General features: G+C 42.0%; 1 protein-coding gene across 3 annotated transcripts; it reads left to right on the top strand.

Annotated features, from left to right (window-relative positions):
• The first annotated feature begins 1278 nt into the window (after positions 1-1278).
• On the top strand, positions 1279-24598 carry LOC135247045 (uncharacterized). 3 transcript variants are annotated; one of them, XM_064320348.1, is made up of 6 exons: positions 1279-1323; positions 5519-5625; positions 6846-7115; positions 7360-7481; positions 23684-23725; positions 23987-24597. In XM_064320348.1, the coding sequence occupies exons 2-6, from the start codon at positions 5529-5531 to the stop codon at positions 24104-24106; spliced, it is 651 nt and encodes a 216-aa protein (XP_064176418.1). In that variant the 5' UTR covers positions 1279-1323; positions 5519-5528; the 3' UTR covers positions 24107-24597. The 3 variants fall into 3 exon arrangements, with proteins under 3 accessions (XP_064176418.1, XP_064176419.1, XP_064176420.1); XM_064320349.1 differs by having other exon boundaries at positions 1285-1408; positions 23987-24598; XM_064320350.1 differs by lacking the exon at positions 1279-1323 and having other exon boundaries at positions 5039-5625; positions 23987-24598.
• Positions 24599-24689: the final 91 nt, after the last annotated feature.

The following is a 24689-nucleotide window of genomic DNA, read 5'->3' as shown; positions in this document are numbered from 1 at the left end:
ATGATATGGGGGTGTTTTGAATACCTTGGACCCTCCACTCTTCAGATATGGTGTCACTTATATCAAATAAGCGTCATAGAAAATGTGGCTGGGGTTTGAACATGCAGTACATAGGCAAAACGTGCCTGTACAATTTGTAGACATGAAGGCAAAGGTGCATAAAACGCATTTACCAAAAACTATGCTTGTGCTTGCAAAATGGTCTGAAAATGAAATTGATGAACGATTAACCATGTCCTCAATTTAAAACCAAAAATTAGATGAACTTAGAAATATTATGTATTTTGCAAGCCAAAAGCCCTTTGTAACTTGGTGCAAATTGAAAAATGGAAAGTGGTATAATAAAACTATAATAAACAATGATTTAAGTACATTAAAAAAGATAAATTCAGTCTGATTTTTTTCTTGCAGCATATGAGGTAGAATCATGTGAAAAGCTACATGATATCAAAATTTTCCAGATAAGTCACACATGCACATTATATATGTTATGCTATCAGAAAGCAATTGGGATTTAATTGAATGAATTTTGCCTATGTACTGCATGTTCAAACCCCAGCCACATTTTCTATGATGCTTATTTGATATAAGTGACACCATATCTGAAGAGTGGAGGGTCCAAGGTATTCAAAACACCCCCTATATCATTGAGACAACATGTCCAGGGGAGGCAGCAGCGCATAGTTGATGTTACAAGGTAGCACAGAATGTTGAAGTAATGCATTTTAAATTACTCTAATTCTTGCCTTACCATTCAGTTAAACTCATGTACTGATGTAATGTTGTATTAGATATAGCAATAATAATTAAAAGTAATGGGTGTATCTTCAATTCTCCTTTTACATTTTTGCATTGTCATTGTTAAAAATGTAAGGGAAAAAATAGAAAAAATGAAGACAGATTTGTTTGTAATTAATATTAGTGTTGTGAATAGTTTTACAATGTCTCTGTTTAAAATCGAAGTTGTTTTAATATTGTACTAATAGAAAACGAATAGTTCATATTTTAGGACAACTGCAGTCCGATTTGTCCTTAATTAATTTCATTTTGTTGAACGTAACAGTGGTTTTATCGTCTGACTTTTATTTTGAAATTTTCAGACCCGCGTGAAAGTCCTTACTGTCGCTAGCTTCACACTGCTCTGGTTATGCCCCTCTCTTTCTCGTGCACAGACAGCTACTCCCACAAGTACAGACCTCAGCATATGCAAGGGAAAATTTGTGCCAGAGACCAAAAAACTAAACCGACTACGCCAAACTGTCAGAGGAAATTTGTTTTGTCACTGACACATCCATGCCAGCCTCTTGAAGGAGCATCAGTCTGGTAAAAACGATTACGATTTCAAGTTCACGCTTTGCTTTCTTCTTTTACGCAAAAACATTGTTGGATTATAGTACGGATTTTTCCGGTTAAGAAGTTAAAAACAAAATATCGGAGCATTGGTTAATATCGAGAAAGGTCAGACTAATTCCAGGCTTATAGCAGAGGACCGTACAGAAATAGGGCTTTCTACGTATAAAATCTGTATGTAAGAATTGCCAGTCAGTTTCTTCTTGCTTAGCGTAGTTCATTTGCATTAGGGGTTTAGTGATGTCACATAGCCTATATTCTCCTTTCTCTTGAAATGTTGTCAGGTCTGTATAGTTTCTTACATTGTAAGTCATTCTGGATCAGAGCATCTGCTAAATACATGTACTGTAATGTAACGGAATTTAATCCTTTTTGATTTTTTCAAATACAAATTTTTATTTATTTTTAATAAGAATGCTTTGCCTCGTGTAGCAGGATGACAATGAGGTCAGGATGACAATAAGAAGTATAATTGATCTCATAAAGAACACGTTTTCAACGTACAAAAATGCCAAGTTACTCAAAAGTATTGATATCAAAATGACGCCAAGTTACGGTACTACAAACAATATAGGCTATCTTGCCTCACGAAATTAAATAAGATGTATTCCAAAGCAATGCTACCCAATATTTCCTCAGTTCTTTCAAGTCACTTGGCCCTGTGTGTATAAGCATGCACTACATGGACAGGCCAAACATATGTGTGGATGGCTCTCTCACAGTCAAGATTGATTGAATAGGCGTGTATATGTCCAATTTGTATTGGTATGTATGTATTTCGCTGCCCAGGCTTTCTGTTGCGTGAATGATAGTATGTGTCTTGGTATAAGTGTGTGTTCGTAAATGTGAATGTAACATGCTGCGAGGGAAATGTCCCCATGGGGATAAAGAAGTTCTCTATGTATGTATGTACGGTATGTATTTTACATGCAGTATTTATTGTACGTAGCAAATATACAATACAGTACTCAAATTCAGTTCAGAAGCAAGTGTAAACATATGTTTTCTGGAGAAATATGCTTCCTGTAGTTACTCAGCAGCAGTTTTGTACATGAATTTCAATGTGTTCCATGAGGCAATTCGAAATATTTGACTCTTTGATCTGACACAAAGTTTGCATGACATTGTAAAATGGTAAGATTACAAAACACAGGGCCAAGTGACTTGAAAGAACTGAGGAAATATTGGGTAGCATTGCTTTGGGATACATCTTATTTAATTTCGTGAGGCAAGATAGCCTATATTGTTTGTAGTACCGTAACTTGGCGTCGTTTTTATATCAATACTTTATATCAATGAGTAACTTAGCATTTTTGTACGTTGAAAACGTGTTTTTTTATGAGATATCATTTCTTTTTGCAAAGCGTTTTATTATGAGAGTGAGAAATGCGAAGTGACCCTGTAAGAAACGGTTGTGGATTATGGCTATCCTTGTGTGAATTTGTACAGTCTGATGAGCGTGTACTGTTTAGCAGTTTCGGTTTGCTATACAGTGGTCCCTCGCTATAACGCGGTTCACCTTTCGCGGCCTCGCAGTTTCACGGATTTTTTTAGTCCAATTTTGCATGCTTTTTTTTTTACAGCGCATTGTGTTCTGCGTCCTGATTAGCGCATTGTGTTCTGGGTCCTGATTGGCTGTAGACCACTGTCAATCAATCTCCTCCGTGCCGTGTCTCCTGTACAGTACAGAATGCGTTCAGCTTGTCAAATTTACATAAATCTTCGATCGCTAGCAGTGTGACTCTGAAGTGCTGTACTGTATGTTTGTAAGTTTTCTCCCCAACAAACCCAACAATGTTGACGAAACGTTTTGCACCGTCAAAGGCACCTGCGGTAGCACCCAAAAGGCAGAGGAAGATGCTAACCATCGCACAAAAAGTTGGACTTCTGGACATGCTAAAGGAAGGTAGAAGTTACGCGGCTGTAGGGCGCCATTACGGAATAAATGTTAATGCCTGTCTGAGAAAAGTGTATAAAGTGTGTAGTGAGGGGTTTTACAGCCTTAAAACATCTATAATAATTGTAAAAAAAATAAAGCTGACTACTTCGCGAATTTCGCCTATTGCAGGTTATTTTTAGAACGTAACTCCCGCGATTAACGAGAGACCACTGTATATGTAAAACAGTGGCTGTGACAAAGGGTGCGGTGGCGTGTAAGTGTAAACGCAACAGAAACGCAGGTGAAATATGGCCCGTGTATGTACTCACGGATTTGACAGCCATCCAACAAGCCTTGATTGAGAAAAGAATCAGCAAGCCCATAGAATTAGAGCTGCCTAGGTCGCAACTTGTGTACCCTGCTGTCCTGCTCCGTTGTCTGTTATTTCGTGGAGATGCACTTTTAGTGTTTGTAAGGTTTATAAGGCATTTTGATAGGCTTATCTGCAGGTGGGAATCCTGTTCGCTGTTTTGCTAAGCTAGAACCGGAAAACTTGATAGTGGGAACAGGAGCAGATGCATATGTCCCAGTAGGCTTTGCATATGAGAAAATAACAACAGCGTGAGAGAAATTAGGATGAAATTATGAAATTGCGTAGTTGAAACCATATGTTTTTAGCAGAATGGGCATGTAGGTGAAGGTTGACATGATGACAGACTATAGTGTGGAGTAAATAAAGTGACCATGAGCGAGCTTAGTTTCCTTATGGAACGGTATATATAACAGTCGGTATAAAGCATTAGTTGTTTAAGTGGAGGGTTAAGTAACTATTGCACTGACGTGCTTTTGTCATGTTCAGTAGTAGTAGTTATAATTATGAGTGAGTCATGATTTTAACTGTAATGTTTTAATGGGGAGTTGCAGAACGTACATACGTAGTAATTGTTTGTTTGTGGCTAGATAGAGAACAGGGCAAGGTAACATGAATGTAGAAACGTGGCGTTTGCTGATAAGAATGTTTTGTACGGTAGCCAAGTAAAGAAATATAGTTAGTAGAAATGGCACACTGGTGAACTAGTGCAACTTTTTAATAAAAAGAATACATTTGCCATCATGAAATGCATATGAGTGCCCGTGAGTGAGTTTTGGTAAAGAAAATATAAAAGCGTAAGAAAACGTTAGTGTAAAAGAGGAAATTATCTGCCTGAGGGCGAGGCGGGATTCAATCCTTCAACCGGAGGTTTACCAGTCTGTGACTTTGCTAGTGCAGCACCATGACATAGCTATGCAATGCGTGAAATATCATTAGCAAACCTGTCCGTGGTTTTAAAGAAGAACACAGGCCAGTAAGCACAGAAGAGCTCCCTTTGAATCCATATGGCTTTGCAATATTGTAGCCGGTTAATAACTGTACGTGCAGACGGTACGTCATAATGCAGTGTATACGTTCGGTGAACGGCGGGTAGATATGGTGCAAAAGCAATAATTGAGAAGTAGCAGACAATTATTAGTGAGGGTAAAAGCAGGTTAAAGAAACATGTCCCTAGCTGGGCTTGAACCTACGACTCCATGTTCCCAAGACTGTAACCTTACCCACTAGGCCACAGGCAGATTAACTGTTAAAACTGGAAATGTTTCAGAGTAAAAAGGTATGGGTAGTTTGCGTGTGTATGCAAGTTTTTGATTGGGTCGTGAGGGTGAGGATTTGGCTGGTGTCGGTAAAATGTCCAATGGGGAGACATATTGTTAGTGGGATAGGCGGCAGGAAAAATAAGAATGAGAAGAAGAAGAAGAAGAAGAAGAAGAAGAAGAAGAAGAAGGAGAAAACGCAAAATCCCCTTAGTTTGGGGCTTTATTGTGTGGACATGTGAAGTTGTTTATGAAATCTGTCTGTTGAAATGGGGTCAGAATGTACAGAATTTAATGTTTTTAAGGGCTGAGTGTCTGTGGCTGTTGTGGTTATTTCTGTGGGGAACCCTGAAAAGTGCCAAACTCTCGGTGCTGTATAGGTATGGGGCATGCCCCCGCCAAGGCGTAACTTGGCGGGATGGCATACCTGCCATCCCAATCTAACAAAGTTATTGAGTGAACACATCTGACTAAAATGACCATCATTTATTCACAAAAATACAAGATTGTTAAACTGAGCTGACAAGTAGACTATTGGAGTCCCCTGAGATTCATCTGTAAACTCCATTGGTTTATATTTTAAAAAGAATGCTTAATGCTTAGAAATTTGGTATATGGTGCCTTGGTTCTTCTTGCTGTAATTGTGTGATGTTTGCCCAGAGGGAGGAGGATGGATTGCCCCCAGTGCCGCAGGGAATGTGGGCAGAATGACAAGTTCTGCAGTGAATGTGGCTACAAACTGTGCTCTGCAAGGACACCTGTCACAGGTAAGCCCAACGAGCTAGTTAGCGACCAGGTCCCCTAGCTTCATTTTCAGGTCATCACTTAGCTAGCTTGAATTAGTCCAGCTTGCTAAATTAGTCAAAGCAGTGCAAGATTATTTAGGTTTTTTTGGGGCGTGAGAGGTTGGGCCATTATCAACAACAAATGTTACAGCACCACGAAAAGTATTTGACCATTCCAGATTTCCTCTATTATTACATATTTGTCACTCAGAATAGCTTCCGATCTTTAGACAAAATGTAATATTAGACAAAGGGAACCTGAGTAAAACAGGTTGATTCAACAGGGCTGCAATCAAGCCTGGCTGTGTTCAATCAGCTGAAGCTAATATCAAGTCAATTTGGTTAATTGGTTTATTGAGTAACTAAGAGGGAAATGACTTTTTCACGTTGGTGTTTGATAACTATTTTCATTAAATAAATGAAAAAATCATCTTTTGTGTTTACTCCAATTCTATTTAATATTACATTTTGTCAAAAGATCTTAAACCATCCAATGTGACAAATATGAAATAGTAGAGAAAATCAGGAAGGGGGGAAATACTTTTTCACAGCGCTGTATGCTGTTCTTTGAAAAGGAGGTGTTAGCTTTTTGACCATGGTGGTTGTCCACGGTTGGGGGTGTGTTGTTTTGTTGTGACTGTTTTTTGTTTTCTAAGGCTGCCCACTGGGACTGCAGTATATATGGCTGCAGGAATCCCTGCAATACTCTCTATCAGCCTTGATTTAAATATTACTGTCAAATGTTTACTGCCACAACCGTGCAGATATTTGGAAATATATTTAGAGCCAGTGTTTTAGCTTGTGTGGAGGAATCCTGTATTCTGTAAGAAAATGAGTAAATTTCACTTGGTTTGGTTTTTGCAAGTTTGTTGAGAGATTTTGCTGATCATCTTAATGCTTCATGTACAAATTTTATCTAAATGTGCCACCTTGGTTCAAATTTGAATTGAAAGTGGGACAGCATTAATTTTCAGGGCCGTGAGGGACATTTTTATATTTAGTTATTCATGGCCTGTAAGACTCCTGAGTCTATAGTGTAATTTTATGAGGTCTTTTATTTGGGAGAATGGGCCTGTGACGGGATGTGAAAAGCACTGGAATCAGTGGCATAGATACACCTGCACACCACTGTAATGCACATAATCAGACTGTTGCTCTCTGCTGTATCTGCTAATGCTAGTGCTAATACTTCTTTCACACAGAGCTTTCTGTACCTGGGAAGGAGACAGGGGACTCCACGGATGTGTCATCTGCTGACCTCAGTCGTGTTAGGCAGAACAGCACAGACTGGACTGGTCCCAATTGCCTGGCATCACCCAGCACTTCTGGAGCAGAACCCAGGCGCAGTTCTGCTGTTGTCCACAGGGTTGTGCCGTTGGACCTGCAGCCGAGAACTAAATGCACTGCCATCGTCTCCCAGGAGATGGAAGGAGGGGTGCAGAATAATGCCACCCCCAAAACCTTAAACAGAAGTAAGGTTCCCCTGTATTGTGAAACCATGGTTCCCAACTTTCTGAACCCACAATAAAATTCATAAAAGAGTGTATTGTCTGTGGCTCCTTATTAAGCGCCAGGCTGACAATAACTGTCAATTGCTTATTTCTACAACCATTCAGATAAATGGAAAGATATTTAGAGCCAGTGTTTTATCTTGTGTAGAGGGATCTGCCTACATTTTGACGGCTGCTGTTCTGCTGTTTTGTCCCACTGTATTAGACTCTAACCGACAGGAAGGGCATGAGCACCCAGTCTGTGAGAGCCACACCCACTCTGATGACAACACCCACTCCCAGAGCATTGGCCACCCTGACACTGGCTCTTCTGAAGATGAGGGAGAGGTACACCCCGGCTAGTCAGTCAGACTTTGTCAGTACAGCATCATTCGCTCCATTTGAAAATGGCTTTGAATTGCTTATTTGCAACAGCCAGCTACAGTTGAATCTGAAGCTCATGAACATGTCGGGTGGATATATTCATTGGCATCACATGAAGAAATGCTGTGCTTAGATGGGGAGTCTGTTCAGTTCACTAGACAAAAGTCTGAGATAACACTTCTCAAGTTATAGAGTTTATGAGCGGGCTCAATAGCTCACAAGCTCTACAAATTTGGGGAGTCAGGTATTTATAGACAGCCAGGTCTACTGTGCTTATCGGCACTCTGTGAGTTGCAGCACTTGACCCAACAACAATATTTATCATGTATGAATTTTTATCTACAGGCAAAATCGACTGATTAGCCAATTGGCTAGCTAGGATAATTGCCTAGTTGACTAGTTGGCTACCACATTCAGCTCATTATACACAGCATATACATATGTCTTACATATTAAGAAACCTTCAGCGGCAATCAGGACATTTGCTAGGTCATATTCATGTGGGGACAGATGCAGCTAGTTTGCTAAACTGCATTCATGTCAACTATTTGATTAGTTTATGCATGCAATCATTTCCCTAGTGCTTATTTCAGATGAAATGGTTAGCTAGCGGAGCTGTTCAATCTGCTGACAATATTTCTGTGTGCATTTTTCAGTGTTTTGTGTGCTTTACAAATTTTTTTAAAAGTATGTGATTGAATGAGTGGTTTAGCGGGTACTGACACCATGCATGGGACTTTGAGTAAAGACACCAAAAGACACTGTGTGTACTGCACAGGAGGAGGAGGAGGTGAGAGTTCTTACACAAACCCCAGAGCAGGGACCACACTCCAGTCCTGGAGGGCCGCAGTGTCCGCGGGTTTTACTCCAGTCCCGGAGGGCCGCAGTGTGTCTGCAGGTTTTACTCCAGTCCTGGAGGGCCGCAGTGTCTGCAGGTTTTACTCCAGTCCTGGAGGGCCGCAGTGTGTCTGCAGGTTTTACTCCAGTCCAGGAGGGCCGCAGTGTGCAGGTTTAACTCCAGTCCTGGAGGGCCGCAGTGTCTGCAGGTTTTACTCCAGTCCTCGAGGGCTGCAGCATTCATGTTTTTTTTTTGTTTTTATTTTGGAATTTTCCTTTCAGCAGCCCATTTAAGCCTTAGAAACAAAGATCTTTTTAGGCAAACAGCAACTTAAATTCGGCACATAAATGCTGAAACACTCCAAAAACCACCAGACAATGCAGCCCTCCAAGATTTTGGTTTAAGATGTCTGCTCTAAAGCCATATTCCTATAGTTGCATTCAGAAAAACCCAGAACTCTGTCTCAGATGCATGTGATTGGTCAGCTTGGATGACTGACAGGTCTCAGCTGAATTACTCAGCTCAGCAGCACTTGCCAAAGACACTCAAACCAGTGTTAGGATATTTTGCCCTTGTTCGTGGAGTCAAATGCAGGACGGTGAAGAACACCCTGACAAAGTTTCCTCAGAGGATTTGTTGTTTAATTCAATGCGCAAGGGAGAGACAGCACATTCGGGTGCTGCGCTGAGAGAATCTCTGCCCATCACGCTGTGTGGTGTCTAGATATACAGTTTGCAGTCATACACATCAAAAGGTTGAGTTAAGTGGTGGACCGGAGACAAATGGTCTTGTCCCTTCCTGGGGACCCTCGCGGCCATTTAGCATAGGAATGTGACATCCTTGCCGCAGACACTAGAGGTGTTATATGGAGACACACTACAGAGGTGCTAGACATAAGCCGCGTTTCCACCGCAGGAACTATACCCCGGAACTAGGAACCTTTTGAGGAACTCAGTGCGTTTCCACCGCAGGAACTAGGGTCTAAATTTAGTTCCTGGGGCTTTATTTTACCCCCCAAAAGGTTCCTGCTCGGGGGGTAGTACTTTCCGAAAGTACAGGAACCTTCTGGGTGGAGCTTGCAGCGCTGAACATTTCTGATTGGTCGAGTACTCGCAGCATTTTTTTGTGTTTTTTGTTTTCAGGCGCCATGTTTAAAAATATGCAGGCGCAAACCGATTTATTTTCATAATAACTTCAAATCAAAAGCCGCGTTTCCACCAAAATTACCCGGAACTTTCAGTCCCAGGAACTACTTTACCAGGAACTAAAAGGTTCCTTCAGCCAATGGTTGTCTGCGTTTCCACCGGGGTCTAAAGTACCGCGAAGATTAGGCAAATTAGCCCACTGACGTTGTCGTCGGTCCATCTTCCATATGATTTCTTCTGTAACCCCATACTACCACCGAAGTAGCCTACATTATTTTCTAATAACCGGGAGAGCCCGGAGGGGTTTATTCCACTTATATACAGCGGGTTACCAACAATGACTATATATGGTTACTTTTGTATTTATTGGTTTTCATATATCCTCTCAAACACATTCATTAACAGCAGAAAACATGCACACGTTGTAAACAATTTGCTGTTTTATTACTTTCTCGTCGTCAATTCCATATAGGCTAATCGCAAAATGACAAGAATAGAACGAAAACTCGGACTTGCTCGAAAATGTAAATTAGTACAGCCACCGTTTGCTTTCCGTCGAAGTTACTGCTAGCCGAGCAGCGAAGTGTGCCCTCCAGATGCGAACCATGCACCATAAATGAGTCCATAGTCTTCCTGGTCTTTTTGTGGAATTGAAAAATGGCAGTAAAATTGAGTAAAATTACGGCAGTCTGAAAAAGCTAAAGGGAAGATTACTAGAATTAACCTGTTATTTTACCCGGACAAAAAGTGCGGAAGGTGATTTCCAGTTTGCTTGTACTGTATCACCAATGTTAATTACGCAGAACTACCGCATACCTCACATAACTGTATCAAACGTTTTGAGTCAATTACAACGGACTAACAAAGAAAATCCGGAAGAAAATATTCAGCAACCGAATTAATCCGTTTGAATGTTTTGGTAGCCTACGTAATATGCTGTCCCAGCACGAATGTTTAGCATTTTATAAAACGAATACTAAAGCAAGAAAAGAACAGAAGAGCACACGGTATAATTCCAAGACGTTGACAGGCTATAACCAAAAGTAGGCTACTGCGCCGCATAACATACAAGTTTGATTTGAAGTTATTATGAAAATAAATTGGTTTGCCGCTGCATGTTTTCAAACATGGCGGGTAATGGCAGAAAATAAATACAACACAAATGCTACGAGTACTCGACCAATCAGAAATGTTCAGCGCTGCAAGCTCCACCCAAAAGGTTCCTGTACTTTCGGAAAGTACTACCCCCCGAGCAGGAACGTTTTGGGGGGTAAAACAAAGCCCCCAGAACTAAATTTAGACCCTAGTTCCTGCGGTGGAAACGCACTGAGTTCCTCAAAAGGTTCCTAGTTCCGGGGTATAGTTCCTGCGGTGGAAACGCGGCTAAACTTGTATGTTATGCGGCGCAGTAGCCTACTTTTGGTTATAGCCTGCCAACGTCTTGGAATTATAACGTGTGCTCTTCTGCTCTTTTCTTGCTTTAGTATTCGTTTTATAAAATGCTAAGCATTCGTGCTGGGACAGCATATTACGTACTAAAACATTCAAAAGGATTAATTCGGTTGCTGAATATTTTCTTCCGGATTTTCTTTGTTAGCCCGTTGTAATTGACTCAAAACGTTTGATACAGTTATGTGAGGTATGCGGTAGTTCTGCGTAATTAACATTGGTGATACAGTACAAGCAAACTGGAAATCACCTTCCGCACTTTTTGTCAGGGTAAAATAACAGGTTAATTCTAGTAATCGTCCCTTTAGCTTTTTCAGACTGCCGTAATTTTACTCAATTTTACTGCCATTTTTCAATTCCATGAAAAGACCAGGAAGACTATGGACTAATTTATGGTGCATGGTTCGCATCTGGAGGGCACACTTCGCTGCTTGGCTAGCAGTAACTTCGAAGGAAAGCAAACGGTGGCTGTACCACTACTAATTTACATTTTCACGCAAGTCCGAGTTTTCGTTCTATTCTTGTCATTTTGCGATTAGCCTATATGGAATTGACGACGAGAAAGTAATCAAACAGCAAATTGTTTACAACGTGTGCATGTTTTCTGCTGTTGTTGCCAGTTATACATATAAATGTGAATGCATTCTGTCGCTTCGGATGTCAAGACATGAAAGCGAATGTTTGCATAAAAACATAATGAATGTGTTTGAGAGGATATATGAAAATCAATAAATACAAAAGTAACCATATATAGTCATTGTTGGTAACCCGTTGTATATAAGTGGAATAAACCCCTCCGGGCTGTCCCGGTTATTAGAAAATAATGTAGGCTACTTCGGTGGTAGTATGGGGTTGCAGAAGAAATCATATGAAAGATGGACCGACGACAACGTTGCTTTTTCATACGTCAGTGGGCTAATTTGCCTAATCTTCGCGGTACTTTAGACCCCGGTGGAAACGCAGACAATCATTGGCTGAAGGAACCATTTAGTTCCTGGTAAAGTAGTTCCTGGGACTGAAAGTTCCGGGTAATTTTGGTGGAAACGCGGCTATAGAGGCATGCAAACTACAGACACAGTATGGTAGGAAAAGGAAACACAATACACTACATACAGTCTAAAGCTGCGTTTCCACCGCAGGAACTATACCCCGGAACTAGGAACCTTTGGAGGAACTCAGTGCGTTTCCACCGCAGGAACTAGGGTCTAAATTTAGTTCTGGGGGCTTTGCTTTACCCCCCAAAAGGTTCCTGCTCGGGGGGTAGTACTTTCCGAAAGTACAGGAACCTTTTGGGGCGAGCTTGCAGCGCTGAACATTTCTGATTGGTCGAGTACTCACGGGATTTTTTTGTGTCTATATTTTCAGGCGCCATGTTTGAAAATATGCAGGCGCAAACCAATTTATTTTCATAATAACTTCAAATCAAACTTGTATGTTATGCGGCGCAGTAGCCTACTTTTGGTTATAGCCTGCCAACGTCTTGGAATTATAACGTGTGCTCTTCTGTTCTTTTCTTGCTTTAGTATTCGTTTTATAAAATGCTAAGCATTCGTGCTGGGACAGCACATTACGTACTAAAACATTCAAACGGATTAATTCGGTTGCTGAATATTTTCTTCCGGATTTTCTTAGCCCGTTGTAATTGACTCAAAACGTTTGATACAGTTATGTGAGGTATGCGGTAGTTCTGCGTAATTAACATTGGTGATACAGTACAAGCAAACTGGAAATCACCTTCCGCACTTTTTGTCAGGGTAAAATAACAGGTTAATTCTAGTAATCGTACCTTTAGCTTTTTCTGACTGCCGTAATTTTACTCTGCCATTCTTCAATTCCATAAAAAGACCAGGAAGACTATGGACTAATTTATGGTGCATGGTTCGCATCTGGAGGGCACACTTCGCTGCTCGGCTAGCAGTAACTTCGAAGGAAAACAAACGGTGGCCGTACCACTACTAATTTAAAATTTCACGCAAGTCCGAGTTTTCGTTCTATTCTTGTCATTTTGCAATTAGCCTATATGGAATTGATGATGAGAAAGTAATCAAACAGCAAATTGTTTACAACGTGTGCATGTTTTCTGCTGTTGTTGCCAGTTAGCCTATATTGGAAATGTGAATGCATTCTGTCGCTTCGGATGTCAAGACATGAAAGCGAATGTTCGCATAAAAACATAATGAATGTGTTTGAGAGGATATATAAAACAGTTACAATCTGACTATTGGCCTGTTATATCCTATTTGTTGCATAACGGTCCAAGTTCAACTACCAACGACAGTTTTGCTTGACAGCGGTAAAATATGCCCAAACGGCTGCAGAAGAATATTTCAATTCCATGTGATTAAATCGATGAAAATCAATAAATACAAAAGTAACCATATATAGTCATTGTTGGTAACCCGTTGTATATAAGTGGAATAAACCCCTCCGGGCTGTCCCGGTTATTAGAAAATAATGTAGGCTACTTCGGTGGTAGTATGGGGTTACAGAAGAAATCATATGACAGATGGACCGACGACAACGCCGCTTTTTCATACGTCAGTGGGCTAATTTGCCTAATCTTCGCGGGACTTTAGACCCCGGTGGAAACGCAGACAACCATGGGCTGAAGGAACCTTTTAGTTCCTGGTAAAGTAGTTCCTGGGACTGAAAGTTCCGGGTAATTTTGGTGGAAACGCGGCTTAATATATATATGGTACTACATAGTTACATGAAACCTGTAACTAAAACAGGGAACCTATCAGTCCCCCATTTTGTATTTGGGAATATGGTGCTAAATGCCATATTCCCCATAACCTATTCAGACCTATACCCCCAGTGAGCAAGCACATGGCAACAGTGGCAAGGAGAAACTCCCCTAGAGTAAAGGGGAGAAACCTTGGGAGGAACCAAGGCTCAGCAAGGGGGACCCATCCTCCTCGGGTTGGCCTGTGTACAGTTCTGGTGAGAAAATCAATTTCTCACAATTACAGATTTTCCTGGGTTTTTCAAACCCCACAATTGACAGTTTACAACTCTCCATTATGTCCTCATTGCATTGGAAAGATCCCCATCCAGTTTGATTAAAAGTATGGTCCCAAGTCCAGCTGTATCCACTCGCTCTCCATATGTCCTCATTGCATTGGAAAGATCCCCATCCAGTTTGATTAAAGTATGGTCCCAAGTCCAGCTGTATCCACTCGCGTTGGTGCACATTTGAGAACTGCGGATCCGCATATCTTTCTGCCTTAAGGTGTGTTAACACAAACAGGCTTCCCAGTACTTTGTGGAGAAGAAGGATTGAGCTGTGCTTCATGCTGTGTTGGACTCATGTGCTTTCTCAGACGAGTCAGGTGAATCCACGTTGGTATTCCGGTCAAGCGGGCAGCTGATGGGGTGGTGAGTAACACAGTATGTGGTCCAGTCCAGTGAGGGCCAAATGTCTTTTTCTGGAAGGACTTCACCAGGACTTGATCTCCGGGTTGGACTGCGGGGCTCTCCTCCAGGTCTGTCACTGGATCCGGTTTTGTCCGTGGGTCTTGTGGTACACACTGAGACAAAAGCTTACAATATTCCAGCAACCTATCTCCCATCACATGCAATTCTCCTCCTGCAATACACAAATCCCCGGGAGTCCTCATGGGTCTACCTGTTAGCATTTCAAAAGGAGAGAGAGATTCAGGATTAGTGGGGCCTGCTCTTAGAGAAAGAAGTACAGCTGGTAAGTGTGAAACCCAGTCTTCTCCAGTGCCTGCAAACAACTGTTTGGTTAGTTTGTTTTTTAAGCTGCGGTTCGCACGTTCCACCAGACCGGAGCTTTGGGGATAAAAAGGGCAGTGAAACTTTTGTTTAATCCCCAGTGCTTGGCATACTGTTTTAATGATTTTTCCTGTAAAGTGAGTACCTTGATCACTGTCAATAGCACATGGCAAACCCCATCTTGGAATTATTTTGGTTAATAGCTTTTGCTACGTCAGTTGCTGTGTTGTGCGCTGTTGGAAATGCTTCTATCCATTTAGTAAAATGATCAATGAGCACCAGCACATATTTCTTTCCCCTACATCCTGGTAGAGGACCGAAAAAATCAATTTGCAATTGGGCAAATGGTTGTTCTGGTCTGGGCTGTTGTCTCATTCTTACTTTGATGGTTGGTCCGGGGTTGCATCGAGTGCATGTGATACACCTGCGGACATAGGCATTGATGTTAGTGTTTAATTTCGGATGCCACCATGTTTACTTCATCCGATGTTGTATGCGCCGTGCTCCATCATGTCCTAAGGAGTGATATAAGCTAACCATAGTACTCATCAAAACAGCTGGTAAGATCACCGTATTGTTTGGACCCCTCCATATGTTGTCTTCCCCCAGCTTTCCCCCATTTTCCATCCACAGCCATTTTTCTGCCCTTGGGGCTGCATGTTGCAGCTGTTCTAGCTGTAAAACATTTTCTTGGGGGATAACTGGGCAGTTTGCAAAGCTGCAATGGGAGCTATTACTTCTCCATCTGTGGCTGCCTTTCTGGCCCATTCATCTGCCCACCTATTCCCATTTGAGTGTGGGTCTGTACCTTTTGTGTGACCTTTAATTTTAATTACTGCCACATTCTTTGGTAGTTCAATGGCTTTATGCAGGTTTTCTACCATTCCCCCATTTTGTATGGGTGATCCTGCACTGGTAAGAAATCCCGTTAGCCCACAAGTTCAGGTAATCATGTACTACTCCAAACGCATAACGTGAGTCAGTGTATATGTTTACATTGTTCCCTCCCATTACTGTACACGCTTCCGCCAAAGCCCATAATTCCGCAACTTGTGCTGACTGATTCACCAGTCTACTATGTGAGGTTGTCCCTCATCAGGATTTGGGAATAAGGTAGCTGGGTTCAAAGTAGTTATACGTTTTAAATGTACTGATGGCATCAGAAGACTTGTTTCCCATCGAGTCCATCGAGCCACGTGTACTGCTGTCGACCTTTTTCCTGACAAAATAGACAGAACAGAATGAGGGACTACAACATCAATTTCCTGTGTACTAATTAATGGCAACGCTTGATTTAAGGCAATGGAGGCAGCTTCAACAGCTTGTAAACAGTCCGGCATCGCTTTTACAACCGCATCTAATTTAGAGGAGAAATATGCAACCGGCCTTTGTCTGCCCCCATGCTTTTGTGGCAGCACCGCCACCATGTGTCCTGTATTTACATGAGTATATAGTGTGAAAGGCACAAGTGGGTTGGGGAGCCCCAACCTGGGGGAGGTGCAAAGTTTTTGTTTTAAAATGGAAAAAGCCATCTCACACTCAGATGACCATTCTATCCTGTCATGTGGACCCCCCACTCCCTTTAATAGGTCGTTTATCGGTTGAACAATTGTTGAGTAGTTGGGTATATGGGTCCGACAGTAATTAAAAAGACCAAGTATTTTGCATAGCGCTCGTACTGTAGTGGGTCGCCGACACTCTGTTATGGCTTCAATTTGGTTTGTGGTCATTCTCTTACAACCCTGTGAAACCATATACCCTAGATAAACTACTTCTGTTTGTGCGATCTGTGCTTTGCATGGGTTACACTTCACACCATGTTTTGCCAAATGTTTTAAAATAACATCTAGGTCTCTGCAATGCGTGTCCATATCTTTAGACAAAATTAATAAATCATCGACATATTGGCGCACACATGATTTGATTTCAGGGAGGCTATTAATTACATCAGATAACGCACGGTGAAACAGAGTTGTGAAAGCCTTGGCTAAGTCTAGTGAATGTATATTGTTTATTTTCAACAGTAAACGCGAACCGAAATTGGCTATCCTCGGCCACAGGGATAGACCAAAAACCATTGCTTACGTCTAAAGCGGAGAATACCGTGTGATCACTTGGAACAGTGGAAAGGATGGTGTTAGGATCTGCCACTATAGGTGTTAACTTGTCTGCATGCAAATTGATGTTCCGATAATCAACAGTAAGACGCCATGAGCCATTTGGCTTCTTTACAGGAAAGATTGGTGAATTACATTTTGACTGAGTCTCTACCACCACTCCCCTTTTCATCAGTTCCTCAATCGTTTTTTTAACTGCGGCTATAGCCTCTGCTTTTATCGGGTACGACCGTGTGGGTGGGGGTGGTTTACCTGTGATTCTAACAGGGGGCATTTTAATGCGCCCGCAATCAAGTTTGTCTACCGCCCACACCTCAGGAGGCCCTGGAAGTTTGTCCGTAACTTGTATCGCTGCACAGCTTGCAAAGTCTTCCCTACATTGTGCGTAAACAAGCGGAATTGTTGTAGTATATTTATCGGAAGGTATCTGTAATGCTGGGGAATCTCCTAAGTTCAATTGACATTGTAAATCATTTAACATATCCATGCCCATAATAGTTCCCTCTGTCTGGTTGTTGCAAAGTAAATCCGGCTTATCCAAAATTTGTGTTCGGTTTCAAATAATATGGGTTTAGTTAAATATGCCTTAATCCGGGATCCTCCCAGACCAGTTACTTCAATGGATCTCTTAGTTAAAGGCAACCCCGGGACATTAGTAACAGATACTGAAGCCCCTGTGTCTACGAGGATATTACACGATATGCCCCCCACCCCAGTATGGTCGTTTGTGCGAAACCTCAGCACCTGATGCAATGGGGGCCGACGTATCCTATTCTGAGGTTTCAAGCGATTTAATTAATCTAACGAGTTCGTCTTTTGACATGTCTTGGAGCTGGCTACCTCGTTCTGACTGACCTTCATTTCTGAATTCGCACTCATGTGCCCAATGTCCGAGTTTGTGACATCTTCTGCACCGGTTATTCCCAGATCTGCATGTCTGGGCAACGTGTCCATATCTGTGACAGATCTTACATTGGTTCCTTCTCCCTCTGCGACAGTCCGCCTGGCTGTGCCCTGATCTCCCACAGTTGCTGCAAGGAGCTATCTCCTGTACCGGAGCCATGTGGAGGGGTGCTTTATTGTGAGAATGTGACCTCAGACCTGATCTTGCGCCCCCTTGTTTACACCACTATGATATTTATTTAAACATGCAGCCCACAAAATTAAGTCGCTACAATCCTTCGGTCGAAAACCAGCCTGTGTCTCGGTATAAAGCTATAGTTCCCTCGAGTACATTCATCAGGAAATCGGGGTTATCTTTACTTGGATTGTCACCTACATTACCATATGTGGAGTACAAACTGTATTTCTCATTAATATACCTATCAAAAGGTTCATCTTCACGTTGGTGGCGGGTAAGATATAATGAATACAGATTGGAACCTGTACCTAGAGCTTGATAAACTGTCTTCCTGAAATTTTCCACTGCTTCCTCCATCTCAAGCGTGGATGTGAAGCGGACAGACGCCCATGCAGAGTTATTAAATTCCCCTAACTCGCTCCATACTGCACTTGGACATTTTGTTTTTGTTAACACATAAACGTCGAAAGCATGTAATCCCCCCACCGTCATGTACTGTGCTATTTTCTCCCAAAACGCCATGTTCGGGTCATCTCTTTTGAGATCAGGTAATTCCCGAACCATGCTACGCAAATCAGAAGGACTTAGTGGTGTATGTTTGATTTGTGTTATAATATTTGGCTGTCCCTCACTCCGATCCAGATTCGGAATCGAGTCTACTGCTCTGGGGGCCATTGGGGGACTAGGCTCTACAGATATATCATTCATAACTTGTGAATATGGGGAAGCCTTGTACAAATCCTCCTGTACCTTAGCTAACAGTTTGTCTTTGCTGTCTAGTTCGCTACGACACCTTTGCAGCTCGTCTATTTCACTACGGCAGCGCTCCAGCTCTCCCTCATATTGTTTGAGTTTGTGTGCTGCGCTCTTATATGCCATCACTACGCACATTGCTGCATATTTACCTTTCTCTTTATTACATACATTCAGTGCCTTCTCTGAAATTACCCCGGAATCATTTTTGCTTGGGAATGGGGGATTAGTTCTCATTGCTTTCCCATATCTTTTAATCATAGCTTTTAATGCCGCTGCCATTAGATCCCTGCATAAAACCTCTTTCTCCGTCATCATTCCCGTAGTTGGTAGCCCTTCAGAATTACGCAGATTAGCTATTATGAGCCGTTAACAACACGAAAGGAAAATATGCACTTTTACTCTTATATTATATGGCTGATATATGCTATATTGTGTACACATATAACAAACATATCACATAGGCCTAACACAATAATACGTTATTCTGTAGACATGACAACACTGATGGAGCTCCGAACAAAACAACATTGAGTGCACTTTCACGCAATCACTCGCATTGGAAAACAACTTTCACACACTTTGGCACACAGCCCACATTTCACAATTCACCGTGTTGCTCCGAAACACTTAGGCTGCTAACAGCAACCAGCATGCCCCAAAAACCAGCAACACCAAAACTTGTCCAACAAGTTATTAAACAGACGCTCCCTCGTCTGATGGTTCCGAACCGAAACGTGTTTTTGTGTCCACTCCCAACACACACGTTACTAAACAGCTTAAGGAAGGTGGACGCAACTTCGCCCTTGAGCCGGACGTGGCTCGAAACGTGTCCTTCTGTCAAATACCGACACACGTTACTAAACAGACGCTCTTCTTGGCGTAGTGGACCCGACGTGGTCCGGAACGCTGCCGTGCTCTACTTCAGCACGCAGACGTTACTGAACAGATTGACGCTCCCGCGTACTCTGTTAATACTGCTAGCACTACCACATTAAAATGACGTTAACATTAAAAGACAAACTCATTATCAGTTGTTACATCAAAGTCCTGTCCACGTAACTATTTCTTAAAATACAGAACAGGAGTCACTTCCAAATTGCACCAAGGAAAATCAACGCCTAATGAAGGTGGTAAGTTGTGTTTAAGAAAAGATACTCACCTTCTTGTTGATTCTCGTTGTTTCAAGTGGAAGATATTCCCTGTCCCTTCGTGGTCGCCAGAACTGTTAGGATATTTTGCCCTTGTTCGTGGAGTCAAATGCAGGACGATGAAGAACACGCTTTCCTCGGAGGATTTGTTGTTTAATTCAATGCGCAAGGGAGAGACAGACCCAGCACATTCGGGCGCTGTGCTGAGAGAATCTCTGCCCATCACATTACATTACATTACATTCATTTGGCAGACGCTTTTATCCAAAGCGACGTACAAAAAGTGCATTTTCATGATCGTAGACAACTGCTGAACACCTTCAGTAAGGTACAATTACTTATTTTGTACAGCTATTTCTAGCCGAGAACAATGAACACTATCCTGGTCTAACATCTGCAAAGCCAAACTAGGCAGAAGAATAAGCTACAGTATTAGGACGAATACAATTTACCAAGAAGTGCAGGGATGGGGCAACATGTAACAAGTGATAGGAAAAAGGTTTTGTTTTTGTTTTTTTGTTTTTTTAAAAAAAATACAGCGTAGTGGTGGTTATTCTAGGTATAGTCTGAAGAGATGAGTCTTCAGGCCACGGCGGAAGATGGATAGTGAGGGGGAGGTTCGGAGAGGGACGGGGAGTTCGTTCCACCACTGGGGAGCTAGGGTGGAGAAGTTCCTGTGATCCCTTTGGGCGGGTGGGAGGGGTTGCAAGACGCCCTGCGGCCATTTAGCATAGGAATGTGACATCCTTGCCGCAGACACTAGAGGTGTTATATGGAGACACACTACAGAGGTGCTAGACATAAGCCGCGTTTCCACCAAAATTACCCGGAACTTTCAGTCCCAGGAACTACTTTACCAGGAACTAAAAGGTTCCTTCAGCCAATGGTTGTCTGCGTTTCCACCGGGGTCTAAAGTACCGCGAAGATTAGGCAAATTAGCCCACTGACATATGAAAAAGCGACGTTGTCATCGGTCCATCTGTCATATGATTTCTTCTGTAAACCCATACTACCACCGAAGTAGCCTACATTATTTTCTAATAACCAGGACAGCCCGGAGGGGTTTATTCCACTTATATACAACGGGTTACCAACAATGACTATATATGGTTACTTTTGTATTTATTGATTTTCATATATCTTCTCAAACACATTCATTATGTTTTTATGCGAACATTCGCTTTCATGTCTTGACATCCGAAGCGACAGAATGCATTCACATTTATATGTATAACAACAGCAGAAAACATGCACACGTTGTAAACAATTTGCTGTTTGATTACTTTCTCGTCGTCAATTCCATATAGGCTAATCGCAAAATGACAAGAATAGAACGAAAACTCTGACTTGCGTGAAAATGTAAATTAGTAGTGGTACAGCCACCGTTTGCTTTCCTTCAAAGTTACTGCTAGCCAAGCAGCGAAGTGTGCCCTCCAGATGCGAACCATGCACCATAAATTAGTCCATAGTCTTCCTGGTCTTTTTGTGGAATTGAAAAATGGCAGTAAAATTGAGTAAAATTACGGCAGTCTGAAAAAGCTAAAGGGAAGATTACTAGAATTAACCTGTTATTTTACCCGGACAAAAAGTGCGGAAGGTGATTTCCAGTTTGCTTGTACTGTATCACCAATGTTAATTACGCAGAACTACCGCATACCTCACATAACTGTATCAAACGTTTTGAGTCAATTACAACGGGCTAACAAAGAAAATCCGGAAGAAAATATTCAGCAACCGAATTAATCCGTTTGAATGTTTTAGTACGTAATATACGTATATGGGGCGACATAGCTCAGGAGGTAAGACCGATTGTCTGGCAGTCGGAGGGTTGCCGGTTCAAACCCCGCCCTGGGCATGTCGAAGTGTCCTTCAGCAAGACACCTAACCCCTAACTGCTCTGGCGAATGAGAGGCATCAATTGTAAAGCGCTTTGGATAAAAGCGCTATATAAATGCAGTCCATTTACCATTACCATTTACCATGCTGTCCCAGCACGAATGCTTAGCATTTTATAAAACGAATACTAAAGCAAGAAAAGAGCAGAAGAGCACATGTTATAATTCCAAGACGTTGGCAGGCTATAACCAGTAAAGTAGGCTACTGCGCCGCATAACATACAAGTTTGATTTGAAGTTATTATGAAAATAAATTGGTTTGCCGCTGCATATTTTCAAACATGGTGGGTAATGGCGGAAAATAAATACAACACAAATGCTGCGAGTACTCGACCAATCAGAGATGTTCAGCGCTGCAAGCTTCACCCAAAAGGTTCCTGTACTTTCGGAAAGTACTACCCCCCGAGCAGGAACCTTTTGGGGGGTAAAATAAAGCCCCAGGAACTAAATTTAGACCCTAGTTCCTGCGGTGGAAACGCGGCTATAGAGGCATGCAAACTACAGACACAGTATGGTAGGAAAAGGAAACACAATACACTACATACAGTCTAATATATATATGGTACTACATAAGCCGCGTTTCCACCGCAGGAACTATACCCCGGAACTAGGAACCTTTTGAGGAACTCAGTGCGTTTCCACCGCAGGAACTAGGGTCTAAATTTAGTTCTGGGGGCTTTGTTTTACCCCCCAAAACGTTCCTGCTCGGGGGGTAGTACTTTCCGAAAGTACAGGAACCTTTTGGGTGGAGCTTGCAGCGCTGAACATTTCTGATTGGTCGAGTACTCGTAGCATTTGTGTTGTATTTATTTTCCGCCATTACCCGCCATGTTTGAAAATATGCAGCGGCAAACCAATTTTCATAATAACTTCAAATCAAACTTGTATGTTATGCGGCGCAGTAGCCTACTTTTGGTTATAGCCTGTCAACGTCTTGGAATTATAACGTGTGCTCTTCTGCTCTTTTCTTGCTTTAGTATTCGTTTATAAAATGCTAAGCATTCGTGCTGGGACAGCATATTACGTAGGCTACCAAAACATTCAAACGGATTAATTCGGTTGCTGAATATTTTCTTCCGGATTTCCTTTGTTAGCCCGTTGTAATTGACTCAAAACGTTTGATACAGTTATGTGAGGTATGCGGTAGTTCTGCATAATTAACATTGGTGATACAGTACAAGCAAACTGGAAATCACCTTCCGCACTTTTTATCCGGGTAAAATAACAGGTTAATTCTAGTAATCTTCCCTTTAGCTTTTTCAGACTGCCGTAATTTTACTCAATTTTACTGCCATTTTTCAATTCCACGAAAAGACCAGGAAGACTATGGACTAATTTATGGTGCATGGTTCGCATCTGGAGGGCACACTTCGCTGCTCGGCTAGCAGTAACTTCGAAGGAAAGCAAACGGTGGCTGTACCACTACTCATTTACATTTTCACGCAAGTCCGAGTTTTCGTTCTATTCTTGTCATTTTGCGATTAGCCTATATGGAATTGACGACGAGAAAGTAATAAAACAGCAAATTGTTTACAACGTGTGCATGTTTTCTGCTGTTAATGAATGTGTTTGAGAGGATATATGAAAATCAATAAATACAAAAGTAACCATATAGTCATTGTTGGTAACCCGTTGTATATAAGTGGAATAAACCCCTCCGGGCTGTCCCGGTTATTAGAAAATAATGTAGGCTACTTCGGTGGTAGTATGGGGTCACAGAAGAAATCATATGACAGATGGACCGACGACAACGTCAGTGGGCTAATTTGCCTAATCTTCGCGGTACTTTAGACCCCGGTGGAAACGCAGACAACCATTGGCTGAAGGAACCTTTTAGTTCCTGGTAAAGTAGTTCCTGGGACTGAAAGTTCCGGGTAATTTTGGTGGAAACGCGGCTATAGTTACATGAAACCTGTAACTAAAACAGGGAACCTATCACCAGCCTTATTGAACTCTGCTGCAGCTCTTACACTGGTGTTTGGGTGTGGCTCTGTTGCAGGTATTTGAAGATGCTGTGGAGTACCTTGAAGATGAGGCTAAGGTAAGTTTCTTAAGAAAGGTTCTCACTAATGATACTTACACTGTTAAAGTAAAGGCTTTAATCATTTATTATTCAGGGCATTGGTTATGAAATGTTGGTTTGCACATATTTCATTGTAATTTGTACATATACTGAAGCTCACATCAGTGCTGCGAAAGTCCAATAACAAACCAGCTCCTAAATATATAAGCTAGCATTCATAATTAACTAAAAAGACTTGCATGATATGAATACACTGCATGTGATGATTTTTCATTGAAGGAACCTGAAGACTCAAATGACAGTGTGAGTGTGTCTGAAGATGAGATCATCAGTAAAGGTGAGGATCTCATGGAGAGACCCCGGCACAACTGTGTTTTGAAAGCTTGTTTTTTCGGTTGATATCTGGATGGGAGGCTTCCTGGGAAAACGAATTTTCTGCTGAAAGAAGTGTTGTTAGGCCAGCAGGGGGCACTCTTCCCTCTGGACTAAACAGAAATCCAGCGTCCCAGCTCAGTGATGGGGGCACAGTGTGGGAGAAGGGGTCCTGGTCCTGGCCCAATTCCTACAGAAAACAGACTCCCTACATCTGACCACCGAATCATCCCCTACTGGATATCTGATTGGTTACATGATACCAACAATTTACTTTTGCACACAGTAGATAACGAATGAGCTTCCAGTTGCCCTACCTGGTGACAGTCAGGGTCTAGTGCTGTGGCATGCAGTGCTTTGTGAGCCCACAATAAACTTAACAAAAGAGTATGTTTTCTGTGACCCCTTTTTTAAATGCAGCGTGACATGATAAAATATGGAAATAAAACGTTTTTAGCATGTTAAATGAACGGTTATGGCACCTTTTACTGTATGACCCCAGGATCAAATACTTAGCATTCCAGTGCCAACTGTGGCCAGTAGCCTGCAGGTCCATGCTTGGCAGTAGTGTTTTGTTAAGTCTGGTTGCCCTGTCGGCACATGACTGCAA

Source organism: Anguilla rostrata, unplaced genomic scaffold (assembly GCF_018555375.3).
Source record: "Anguilla rostrata isolate EN2019 unplaced genomic scaffold, ASM1855537v3 scaf1049, whole genome shotgun sequence".
Taxonomy (NCBI): Eukaryota; Metazoa; Chordata; class Actinopteri; order Anguilliformes; family Anguillidae; genus Anguilla; species Anguilla rostrata.
The sequence above is the reverse complement of the archived record's forward strand: the minus strand, read 5'-3'. Positions and strand labels throughout refer to the sequence as shown.

What these genes read in the sequence shown, in the direction of transcription:
- LOC135247045 (XM_064320349.1), top strand. Translation starts at nt 5,529, where the DNA reads ATGGATTGCCCCCAGTGCCGCAGGGAATGTGGGCAGAATGACAAGTTC. An exon ending in CCCCAAAACCTTAAACAGAA is followed by an intron (nt 7,116 to 7,359) that starts GTAAGGTTCCCC and finishes CCACTGTATTAG; the next exon opens with ACTCTAACCGACAGGAAGGG. An exon ending in ACCTTGAAGATGAGGCTAAG is followed by an intron (nt 23,726 to 23,986) that starts GTAAGTTTCTTA and finishes TTTTCATTGAAG; the next exon opens with GAACCTGAAGACTCAAATGA.